The sequence below is a fragment of the Cygnus atratus genome, chromosome Z (assembly GCF_013377495.2).
Source record: "Cygnus atratus isolate AKBS03 ecotype Queensland, Australia chromosome Z, CAtr_DNAZoo_HiC_assembly, whole genome shotgun sequence".
Classification (NCBI taxonomy): domain Eukaryota; kingdom Metazoa; phylum Chordata; class Aves; order Anseriformes; family Anatidae; genus Cygnus; species Cygnus atratus.
In genome coordinates, this window is record NC_066396.1 from 50,850,213 (window position 1) to 50,863,108 (window position 12,896).

General features: G+C 45.0%; 1 protein-coding gene across 3 annotated transcripts in view; it reads left to right on the forward strand.

Annotated features, from left to right (window-relative positions):
* MARCHF3 (membrane associated ring-CH-type finger 3) overlaps positions 1-12,896 on the forward strand; it is a 72,548-nt gene that overhangs the window by 42,031 nt on the left and 17,621 nt on the right. The window contains exon 2 of one of the 3 annotated variants that reach the window (XM_035569401.1): positions 11,239-11,446. The exons of 1 other annotated variant lie outside the window; for it this stretch is intronic. In XM_035569401.1, the coding sequence (XP_035425294.1) occupies positions 11,261-11,446 (186 nt within the window). In that variant the 5' untranslated portion in view covers positions 11,239-11,260. Of the gene's footprint in view, positions 1-11,121; positions 11,447-12,896 lie in introns of those variants that run through there. One more of the 3 variants, XM_050716506.1, reaches the window with a different exon arrangement.

The following is a 12,896-nucleotide window of genomic DNA, read 5'->3' on the forward strand; positions in this document are numbered from 1 at the left end:
CTGACTTCCTAGAGAAAGCACCGTGCCTGGTGGAGACCATTGCAGCCCAGCTGACGGGAGAGTGCCGTTAGAGGAGGTGTCCCTATGGGCGGGTGTGAGCGCTCCACCCTTCCCGCCCTAACTGCCTCGCTAACTGCCGCGTCACTCCCTGTTTGCCGGCCCTGGTCGCCGCGCTCCTGGTCGCTCGCGCTCCCTAAGGGCTGCCTTTGAACGGCCGGGGGGAGGAGCTGTCGCTGACGCTGCTGGCTCCGCCTACGCCTCGTCAGCCTCCCTCACGAGGGCTGCCGGTGCCTGGCGGCTCCCTCACGTAGGCTCGATGCCCGAAAAATAGCCCTGCCTGTCCCGATCCCGCGCTCCGCTGCAGCACGCGTCTGCCCCGGAGCCGGTCGCCTCGGCAAGTGGAACAAACAAGCTAAGTTTCATGGATTTACAAAGTGTCATCAGTTGGTTCATCACTGAATAAAATATTGGAAGTCTTGAATATACCCCAAGTAGTTTTTAGTCTCACTGTAGTACTGACAAACACAACATATAGGGCAGAAGAGGTGGAAGCTGTCTCTTCCTTCAGCTCAAGTATTCATGGTACTTAATGCACATAAGCTTCATTAGCAATACCAGATGATGGTTTTACTAATGCAAGTGTCTTGCATAGAACACTCCTGAAAGACTTTACATGATAAGATTTTTTTGGATGCATTGGATGGGCAGGAAAGAAGTGCTCAATACAGGAAATAAATGTTAAAATTAAATATTTATGCAGATGAAGTCTGGGGAAAAAAGTGAATATAAAGGTAATTGAATGATTTCAAGTCAAATTACAGTGCAACAAAATAGTAGTATTCAATGTAAGATCATCTTTATTTCAAAACTATAGTCTTAAAGAGAAGTCATATTAATTGAGCTTCTAATGAAGTCTTTGTTAGCAAGTGGAAGACTGATACAGTATCACTAAAGTCTAGCATTAAATTGTAAAGCTATTAAAAAGAGAAATGTTCTAATTTTCTAGATTTTTTTTACTTGGAAGTGTTTGCAAAACATGTTTTTTAATTTTCATATGTTCAACTTTTTCCATCAGTGGTCAGGACTCTAAAAGCAATATTTTTAATGAGATCATATTTGAATACAATCATGATTGCAAGAGCTGGAGTTTGACAAATCGTATATGCTCAAAATGGGCACATAATTGAGTTAACAACAACAATGAACAAAAGAATTAACAGCTAAGCTATCTGTAGAAATTCTGTGACCGCATTGCTCTAAGTATTCTCCTTTAATAATTAAAAACACTTTGTGTTTTGGTCTCCATTTCTGGCTGTAATATTACTGAAGTTTTCAAATACCCAACACCTTTGCTAACCAGCGCTGCCCATGTTCTCCATCCTGCACGCTATTGCATGGAGCATCAACAGCTCAGGAGTTATGCTGAATAAACCACTGTAAGCCATATAAAAAACAGGTTTCAGACTGCTCCAGTTTGCCAGAACATTCATTTACACAAGCTTCACACAAACAGGAATTTGTTACTAAAACCTGGGCATGAAGTTAAGCAATATGTACATCATTTGCAGTTTACACAAGTCATTTTTAGCATAATCTCACCCGGTCAGGGGAAATCAGTTGAGCTCAGCTGATGTTTACCTCTGTGAGTGGAGAATGAAGTGTGGTTAGGAAGTTAATATGTGGGACAGGGCTGTAGGTGTATGATGTTAGCAGCCCCCCTTTCAGCCTTGTGGTGGAAATGGTGAGAGCTATTTTTGAAAGTTTCCTGGGGAAAACACGGACTTGGTCATACATGAAGGTTTAATTTTGACCATTTTCCCTTAATATTCAGCTTGCAGATGATGAACAGGAACTATGAGTCCAACGTAAAGCTCGGCGAGGTCAGCAGTAACTTTTTCATCAAGTGGAACCACATTTTGATCAGGTCTGATTTGACTTGTTCTCTTCAAGACTGTGTATTTAACAAGGAGACTTTGGTCTCACAGTGTCACTGCAAGGCTGAAAAACAGCTAGCTTTAAATCTCTGCGCATAGTAGGTGCAATCTGTGTACATTTTTCAACTGTCCCAAAGTGTGCAGATGTAGTATTTTTTCCACTTGACCTGAAAACATGAACATGATGTATGCTGTGTAGAGGGAGCACCCTGCACTCTTGGATTATCCTTTCCCTGGTAAAAGGAGCACCAGAAAAGAAGTATCTGTAGAGGAGAATCCAGACAGAGTCTGGAGAATCTGGCTGATCCAATTAAAACTGCTGCTGTCGTAAGTTGCAATAGATAAGCTTTCTGATGAAATGTTAGGTACTTGCAGAGAGAGGGATAATTGAACATTTCACAGTTCCCGTGTTAAAGGAAGTGCAGTGTTAGTAATATATATTGCACAAAAAAAGATCGCTGATCTTCATAACCAAGTATTTACTGAGTCATTTTTAAAGAGGAATTCTGACTTTAAAGGACTGACATGGGATGCTTTGACCTTTGGCCTTTGTTGTTGACAAATGAAATGTCCTGGTGCAGGCCTCACCTTGCAGGTTTTAGGCCAAGAGGTAAACATGCATCTCTGATGTTAGGTTTCAAAATCTGCTTTTCACAACTGTACGAAGTAACCTAATTTAGGAAAATGAAAGAGAATCTAGTATATACTTTCTAGTGGAAAAATGAACTTCCAGACCTCTAACTTGTGAGCTTTCGGTGTATAACTATGTAGTAATTCTGCTGATGAATTTTGGCGCTTCTGTTTGCACTCTTGTCCTCCTTCCCAGACAAATTGGGTACTGTGCATAGGCAGGCATATCACCCAGCTTTCAGGAGACAGTACATATCTCGCTACAGGGAACCGAGCTCTTTGGAAAACCTTTGACCAAAAGAATGTGTGTTAGCAAACGGTGTCTGGGCTTGACCCCACATCCCCTGGCCATGTGGGCTGGGGAACCTGTAAGAGCGCTGCAGGGAGTGCCATGTAGGCAGAGGGCAACCTGCAGCAAGGCTCCTGCGTGTGGCTGGTGCGTGCCGTTGGCAAGTGCCCATTAAGTGGGTGGTTTTGGAGTCTGGCTCGCAACAGCTACTTGTTGCCAGGAATTTACAAATGAAAAATGCATATACAGAAAGACTAGTTTATTTCCTGGATTATGCTTAGTAAAAGTGCAATTAGGCACATTAGGCTGTTCCATTTGTGCCTATGTTCTACCAGTCTCTGCAAGCACAGGGGGCGCATTCAAGCAAAGGACAGCTGTGGAAATACGGGTTTTCTGCAACCCACATTGCTTCAGGGAGCCTGGAAGCAGCTTGCTCAGCTTGGGAAGTGCATGGCTGGGGCTGGAAAATCTGCTTGTAACACCTAGCAGTTACGCTGAATCACAGCTTCCTCTTGTTTGTCTAGTAATCCAAAATGTCTTCTAGGAAAAATGAGACAGACAGGTCTTGCATTCCAACTGGTATGAGGAAAGACATCACTAGAAAAGGCTAGTGGAAAAGAAAATTTGCATCTTTCTCTATACTTTGAAAGAAGGTATCATTGTTATTTCCGAATCAGTTGTAAACTATGCTTTCCCTTTTTTTTTTTTTTTAAAATTGTTATTAATGTAAGATTAAAATGCCACTGAAATGATTACTTCTGTCATATATTATCATGCTTTCTTAAACGCTTCAGCTAGCAAATGTTATGAGATTTCCTGCGCTTGCGACATCCTCCATTTTGACAGCTAGTGAGAAAAGAAAAATTGAAACAAAAGACTTCAGTTAGCATCTGTACAGACATATAAAACAATTCATTAAGTTCCACGGTGCCCAAAACTTAGTCCGTTGCTCTCATGAAAAGTGGTCAAAGGTTCAGTACATAACAAAAAAAAATAATTGATTTATGGGTGGGCAATGATTTTTAAAGAAGACTCTTAAGGACTATTCATGCTGAATTGCTTTGTGCTACTGCCTGAGACTACCACGCAGTTCTTTGATGTGCATGTTTATAGAATTACACTCTACATGCAGCCTACTGCATGGCTGTTTTTAAGAAGCCCTGGAGCCCCGTGCCATCAGACTAACTGAGCAGAAAATGTTATCTACGGCACGAAGAATTAGTAAACTGTGTGCTGAAACAGCCAACCTGAAATTTTCTAGTATCAGTGAAATTCAGTATTGCACTGCTTACTATTTGTTGGCATGCTTTAAAGTGAAATCTTGCAAGGAGCATAAAGTTTACCATCCTCTTTGACTGGTAAACAAGTATTGCACCTTCCTCTTGCAACGCTCTCAGTTGTCTCTCATAGCTCATTGGATTTTTTTTGTTATTGCAATTGTTACAAAATGAATGCTGTTGGAAGGCTGTAATTATTGTTCTTCAACATCATTTCACTGTCATTGTGTCCCAGAACTGCTGTGTGCAGTAATGCACTCCCAGCCATCCACAGTGATAGCTGGAGTCCAGTGAGTGTTTTGCACCACTGCAGTGAAAAGTTTAGATGAGTGTCCTCCCCTCCTCTAAGCAACATGACTGTCAATTGTAGGAGTTGCTTCATCATCTCAAGCTGTAGAAATTAACTTTTAACTCTTAGTTAAGAGTCTTGTGTGCAACTTCTGTGTGACTCGGATGTTTTTGATGAAAATTCCTGTATTTTGCTTTGTTTTGATTATTATTTCATAACAAACATGGGAAAGTGTACCAGTTGTAATGACACATGCATCTACTGAGGCCATAGGGCAGCAGGCCTTTCCTGTTACATATCCTGGTCTTGGTAGTGGTGTAGGCTTAATTACTTGGAAAAACAACCCTGGTACACACAGGATCACTCAGCAGGGCTGGAACCGAGTCCAGAAGCAAAAAGTAATAGCAGCTGATGGACTGGGATCTTGGGGAGGTGAAGAGAGAGGAGGCATGGCCAAAGGCACACCACAGAGGACAGGAGGGGCTGGTTGGGAGCCTGGGCTGTGTGAGCCCTTCTGGCATCTCCCATGGCATGAGGTTCCCAAGTCTTCTGTTCCTAAACTGATGGTTGCCGGCTGAAAGAAGTACAGATATATCCACGTGTTGGATGGCAGCATCTTGGGCTATGAGTGGTACTTAGTTTGTTTCTTTTCTCACTAAACCTCAGTGGGGTTGAAACCAGGAGGGCATCCATGCAACTCTATATGGTGGAGTTTGGAGGGAAGAGCCAAGGTACATGTAAAACAATTCTAACCATGAATGCCTTGGAAATTATGTACAATACTCCCTAATAAGACTGTCAGAGTTGTTAAAGTCAGAGTTTCAGGCACCTCAGCATGTCCTGCAATTTTAGAAACTTTCTGGCCATGCCACCTTCATGGTACCCCAGTATTATTTCTTAATAGGTAAAAAATTTTTAAGTATAAAATAATAAAATTAAAATTAAAATAATAAAATAAAAAAATAAGTTTCACAGTACTCTGAGGATGAGAATTCTGTTTCTTCTGTGTTTTCTTCCAGTGGGAAGGTGAATCTGAGAAACAATCAACACATCTGGGCTCGCAGAGCAAGTCAACTACTCACTACAAAGCCTAGTTTAATCTCTGGAGCATCTTAACGTAGCTGCAGTGGGATGGAGCTTAATCACAACTAGCTTAACTTGTTGAAGTATTTAGCTTCTCAGAGATTTGCCAGGCAGTCTTGACTTCTATCTTGCTGTAACTAAAACCGTAACAGTAGTTTCATTAAAGCAGAGGTTTTTTGTGCAGTGCTGGATCTCTACAGGGATCATGCAAAATAAGGATAACTTGAAGAGGTATGTGTCCTTTTCTGAGAAATTATATATATACACACACACAAAATAAAAGGGGGGGGGGGGAGGGGGGGGGGAGAGAACTGTCTTAAGAAGCAGGATGGCATAAAAATTTTGCCTAAACTTCAGTGAGGGAAAGATGAGCCCTTATTCTCCATTTCAAAAGCAAAGTGATGTATATATTGTAATACTTGATTGATAAGTTTGAAGTCAGTGGAGAACAATATCGTCACACACCATCTAATAACTACATCACAGTCAGCCTTTGAAACAATGCTTTATAGCAGAATGCAACTATTTTCACTCCTAAGTAATTAATAGGACTGCTAGGAGAAATAAAGGCAGATGTTTCTCCAAAAACTGCAGCTTTTTTCCAGATTGCAATATGATGCGGAATTGCATCTGTCGTTGAAGTCTGGTAACCTGTCCTGAAGCCAGGATCTTCCTGTGAGCACAGGTCACTGTTCTCCCAGTACCAGCCTCCTCTGGCACTCAGATCAGTGATCTGTGCAAAGTGCATAGGTTTGTGCCTGCAGAATTGATCAGGCAAGTAGAGGCGTGATCATGGGCCCGCATAGGAGATATAGCCCCACCAAGTCACACAAAGTCAACATGTGCCTTGGTTTCACTCCTGGCCTTTAGCACAGTTAGTTTGCCATTTCTCCTTGATACTGGATTGTGATTTTAATAGTGAACACTGGGGTGTGGAGAGAGTAGAAAGGGAAATGTTCCTCTGGTGTGTGAAAGTGCATAGATAGGAAACAGAAATACATCCCCAAAAGCTATTTAGAAAAAAAAAAAAAAAAGGCTGTGATTGTTTTAATAATGCAGTATTTCTTGGGAAAATTTCTCTAGATAAGAAGGCAGTGTTTTTTCACACGTGTTTTTAACTTTCAAAGCTGATTGATGCACGCTTGGGTTGCATGTCTTTAAACTAACAGGGCGACTCATGGGAACGCAGAACAAGAAAGGTGAATGGATTTCCAAGTTTAGAGCTGTATGACTAGGAGAGATGCATTACGTGTTATTCTTAGTAAAGATGCTGCAGAAAGGAAAAGCAAGCAATTCACTCAAGAGCTCTATGTGAATATTTGTTTATCTTTTGCATCCTATTGCTTGAAGTGCAGTACCTTTTTGCCTCATGCAAATCAAAACCACTTATGGTTTCAGCAGAAAATCTCCACCGCTTAAAGAAATCTATTATGATAATTTAACTCATCAGCGTGATAATGCTGTAAGAAATGAGGTCAGTTTGCTCACAGTAGGCTAAAGTGCAGCAAGGATTACAGTTGTAGGTGTTTATTGTAAGTGCAGATGTTTTCTTTTTTAAATTCTTTTCCAGAGTAGCAATGCTGGTTTTCAACATTTTGTATTTGAGCGTAATTCAAAAGCAGTAGCAGTGCCTCACTCACCGACATTTGTTGAGTCTCACAGTTTCTCGTGATACAGAAGTCATAAATCTCTTTAAAAAGATGTGAAAGAAGATGTGCTGGAAATACATTACAGCATATAAAGAAACAGTTGCTGAGCTCAGTGGGGGCGCACTGGTTGCAATAATCAGCAGGTGACAAAGCCCAGAAGTAGCTTGCCTGGGAAACAAAGACTGTAAGTGTTTGCTGGCATTCGTTTGTGGGGCTGAGCCTCTTCTCCAGCATATTTGCATTTCTTCACACAATGTCAAGAAGAAAAATACTCCCAGGTATCTCGCAATAAGTACTGCAACCCTTGAGAGCAGGAGTTTGGAATGATTTTTATAAAAGCAGCGGGGGGTGGGCGCAAGGGTGGGAAAGGCAGAATGGGGCAAGAGAGAAAGATGTTGACCTGTCTTTTAGCACTGGGGGTGGCTCCCAGCAGATCAGGAGAGAAGAGAGACTCTAAGGAATAATGAACACCTGCTGGAATCGCATCCTATAAATTATTCCGTGGAGAAGGATGTAGGTTGCACTTTTGTCTTCTACCCAGCTCCACCATGACCTCAGGTAATTTGCTTGGGCATACTGCATCTCAGTTCCCTGTTTCACAGTGATGGTTAGGTTTAATTTACTGACTGTATGTATACTGCCTGCAGGGTTTAGGGGGGGAGGGGGGCAGGTGTTGGTTTTTTTTTTTGTGTGTGTGTGTTGTGGTTTTTTTTTATTATTATTATTATTATTTTTAGGAAATAGCATAAACAACTGCAAACTACTGCAACCATTTGCATCTGTAACCATGTAAATTAAATAAGGGAGTGGACTTGTTATTTTGAGACTTGCAGTTTTCACATCTGCAAACCAGAGCACTGAATGTAAAAGTAGCAGGAACATATGTGAAACTTTCAGTGTTTGCTGATGTTTAGTCCATAAGCGGTGGACTTATGGAACAAAGTGGATGGAATAAATTACAGCTAGGATATTTTAGTCAGTGACTAGTAGAGTGCTTTTCCATTATGTCCTTCCATCAGGAAAACATCCACTGATTTTTTTCAAACCAGAAATTTGAAATTTCTGAGGACATAGAACAGCTTCAAGGATTAACAGCTTTTTTTTTTTTCTTTTTTTTTTCCTGCTAAAATTCACACTTACGGTACAAACAAAATGCATGCAGTATCTTTACACACACATATATATAAATTTATGTATATATATAACACATTAAAAAAAAATTCAGTCTTAACTCAGCACTTCTTAATTTGTGATCATTAAGAAACCCTGAAAATGAGATTTTTGTATAGCTGATCAAAGTGATAGCACAAGAAGATGAAGAGAAGAAGCACACTGTGAACTGTATGTACGTTTATCAGTGATGGCTGGAAGAGAGTGCTGGAGTGGGAGAGCCATTCTAAAAGACAGCTAGACTTTGCCACTTTCCATCACAAGATCTCATGTCCTGGAGGTGAGAAGGGGAAATTAAAAACTGGCAGTGAAGGCAAAGCAGAAAAACTAGAACAGGGAAAAGATCTGGGCTAAATATTGCAGTCGTAAGGTAGTCTTAAAATAGATTTTGGATAGACGAGAGATGTGCAAGAGGAGTGGGTGCAGCAACACATTTCTTCAAACATGCATCCATCACGCTAGAACCAACCACTCTTCTCTGAATTTTCTGGCCTCTGAAATAATGTTTGATATTCTGGCTCCCACCATTTAACATTGCATTCTTCTGAAATGAGGAAAAAAATGTATAGACTCCAACTTTTTGTAAAGAATGTTGTCTGGAAAGGGGTCATATGTATTTGCTCTACCAAAGTGGGATATCAATGCAGTACTGTACCCAGAAATTTGAATTAATGTCATTGCTGCAACATGGCGACATTACATGTGCTCCAAAGCTCTGCATTTAGTTGCATCATCTGATGCTTCAGCAAATGCCCTTGAACTCATCAAGGGGCTGATGGATGTGTTTGTAAAGGCTCGAATGGTCACTTTATACGCAATGATAAACCCGCTGTTACACTTAATGAGGTCAGTGAAGCATCCAGAAAAGACATAGAAAGCTGTGGCATGGGTCTGTAAGCATGGTGATGCCTGGGCTTTTTAGGATTAATGAAGCAGCTACTCAGCTGCTGAATATTCTTGTTGAACAGTCTCAGCATGGATTTTAAAATGAAAACGTTGCTGATATTCATGTCCCTCTGTGCTCCTTGGAGAGTCCATGGCTCTTATGAAGTCTGCATCTTTTATGGTTTAATGGTTTTGAAATCAGCCATTTGCCTCATTTTCATTTTAAATGAGGGCCAGAGTCTGATTTCCTTCCTTCCCTGTTCTCTCAACATTACATGCACCGTAAGATGGCTCATCAGCCTCCAGTTTGCTCTCTGGGGTATTCATGGTCCGAAAATAGCCAGAGCAACGCCACAAAACGAACACATTCCCAGGCCTTTTCCTATTTTAGACACCTTTTAAGAATCCAAGTCCCCACGTGAAATCGTACAAGTGGTCTAGCGTCCCCATCACAGCCTTGCGGGGCTCCAAAGTCTCACCGACACCCACTCAGCATCCTCCAGGGCAGCGCCACTTGCTCGCATTGCGAGATTTCTTTTAAAGTAAACACCTCTGTTTAGAGAGGGCGGTCTGTTTAGTTTTTGAAGACGTTTCTTCCTATGGTGGTCTTCCTGGTGCTGTGGTCTCCCAGGCTTTCGGGGGTGGGGGGGGTGGGGGGGGTTTAAGCGCGGTGCAGACAGAAGCACGCCTGCCGTGGGTACGTGAGCATCGCAGTGGCAGTGCACAGCACTCACGCGTGACCGCGGCCACGCGTTCCCCTCGGGCAGGGTTTATCCGTGTTTGCGGGCTGGGAAGGGGGCCCGGGGCCACGCAGCCTGTTGCTCCCGGTGCCGCAGCTGGTGCCCCCGAAGAGCACCGTAGGCGAGCGGAGATTTCCACCTCAGCTCCCTCCCGGCACAAGTTGTGTCCGCACGCAGGCTGGTAGGAGGCGGCTCTGCGTGACACGAGCCTGCTCCGGGCTCCCTCCCGAGCCGAGCCGAGCCCCCACCGCCCGGCTCCGTCCGTGTGCGAGCAGCGCATGGGGGATCCCGGAGCCCCCCGGCGGCGCTCGGGGAGGGGTCGGCGGGCGGGGGCAGCCCGGCCTCCCCGCTGCCTTCTGGCACCGGGGGCCCTCGGGGCGAAGCGGAGCCGAGCCCCCGCCCGCCGCCCCCGCCCGCCGCCCCCCTCCGCGGGTGGGGGCCGCCATGACGAGCAGCAGCGGCAGCCGCCCGCCCGCCGCCCCCCCGCCGAGCCCCGCCGAGCCCCACGGCGGCGGCCCCCCGCGGCATGTCATGCAGGTGTCGGCCAAGGACGGGCAGCTGCTGCTCTCCTCCGCCGTGCGGAGCCTCGCCGCGCACAGGTAAGGGGGGCGCAAAGCGGGGGGCGTGCGGGGATCGGTAGCGGGCGCGCGGCCCCGGCCCCATGGGCGGCGAGCGGGGTCGCTGGTGGAGCCGGCAGCAACTTTTCGATCCCCCCTCCCAACCTTCGTGCGCGCCCCCAGGGCGCGGCTCCGCGCCGCCCCCCTCTTTCCCCCCCGGCAGCCGTCGGGGGCTGTCCCGCAGAGGGGTGCGAGGCTGTCCGCGCGCTGCTCGGGGGTCGCAGGGCGCCGTGCCGCCCGCCCCGGCCCCCCAGGCCCTTGGTGCTGGCCGCTTGTGGTGCCTGGGGTCGGCTGGCTCTGAGGAGGTGTTGCGGATCATCGGCGGCCCGTGGAACTTACCTGATGGGTTTTGGGATTTCCTGAAGCTCCTCTGCTGTTGCAAGGAGGTGAGAAATGCGGCGGTACACAGGCACCCTGCACTCACCTGCCCGCTTCTGCATGTTTTTTTTTCCTTTTTTCCTCCTCTACGTTTTTAGCCCCACCGAGGAGGTGCTTTAAACGAGCTTATCAAAGTGCCTCCGGTCTCTAGCCTAGCAGCCTGCTGTGCTGACTACAGAGCACAGCACACATGCCACAGAAGTTTCCTGCGTTGTGAGTTAGTGACGCACGCAGGAAGAGGGACACTCCAGATCACGGCCCTGCGTGCTGACCGGCGGCTTCTCCCTTCTCCTCCAGCAGCCCCTTCAATGACCGGCCAATGTGCAGGATCTGCCACGAGGGCAGCAGCCAGGAAGACCTGCTCTCCCCCTGCGAGTGCACGGGGACCCTGGGGACTATCCACCGCAGCTGCCTGGAGCACTGGCTGTCGTCCTCAAACACCAGCTACTGTGAGCTCTGCCACTTCAGGTTTGCAGTGGAGCGCAAACCCAGGCCACTGGTAGAGGTCAGTACTCAGGGCACATCCCCCAGAGCTCAGTGAGTGAGCCCTGTCCGCTTTTACATAGCCATCACGAAGCCTCCGCCGAAACAAGGGCAAGCTGTCAGTTTGGGGCTTTGCAAGGTGGCAGTGGGAGCTCAAGGAAAGGGCAGGAACAGCAAAACCCGTGTTTCAAACAAAATTGAAACAAGCGAAAAGAACGGGAATTATGTTTTTGCTTCACGGTAAACAGAAGCAGAGGTCTGGGGAGCAGTGTGCAGGGGATACGTAGTACACCAGGAGCTCAATAGAGGATGGAGGAGAGGTGTGTCACTACAAAGCAGTAGTTACTGCTGGACAACATCATTATTCAGAACATTTAATATAGGCCAGGAACTATTTTTTGTTTTATTTTGTTTGCTTTTGAGAGAGAGAAAACAAACCAAAGAGCCTTACAAACCTAGCTTCTGTGTCAAGCCCACAAGAAGGAATTGGTTTTGCTCAGTGTCTGGCATCTCCAGCCATTCTTGAATGACCTTTTAGCCTCCTCTTGCCTGTGTACCAGACCAGACAGTGAATTGGGCAATTGTTTCTCCCTTATCAATTAAAATTCAGCTATGGGCTGACTATAGATGCTTTAGTGGCTGAATGAAATTTGCCAGCTTTTTTTCGTACCCTCAGAAAAAAAAAAAAAAAAAGAAATAGAAGCCAAGATCATTATCTTTACACTGTTAATGATCTTTCTCCTTTATTTTGCTTTGGGGAAAAAAAATAAAAAATAAAATTTATGGTTTGTGTTGGAATTAAAAGTGAATTACAAAGAGTAACATTTTTCAGAAGTAATGAAAAGCATCTTGCTGTAGCAGTTGGTGACGCAGGTGCTCATATGCTAAGCCTGTCCTCCTTCATTGTTACTGTAACCTGTAGCAGAGCTGTTGAAGGAGACACGCTATTAGAAATAAGGGAGAGAGGGCATCATGTTTTGCCCTCACTCATGGGTCGGAGGATACAGGATAATACCGACTGCAAAACGAACAACGCTGAGACAGTGCAGAGCAGTTTGATTTTGGAGTCTGCCTTCTTCAGGCTATGCCCTCACAAGGGCTGCTTGAGAGGCTTCCTCCGCACAAATGGGGTGTGACATTTCTCTGGGCTAATGGGGACTGAAGATGTTGAAGGCAAAATCCAACCCTGCCCAGGCTGGGGGAGTCTGGTCGCTTGATTGCTCCCTGCAGAAGGGAGCCTCTCTTTTGCCAAAAGAGCAATAATATTATAATTTGATATAATGTACATTCTATATTGTATATTATATACATTATATGATCTATATATTATGTATATATATAATAGCAATAACTAAAACCTGCCTTTTGTTTCTCAGCTGAGGACAAATGAGAAGCAGGTGCAGAAACATTTCTGAAATGTGGTACTCATTGTTAATTGATGTTTTTCTCTTTACTACCTAATCTTTTCTTGC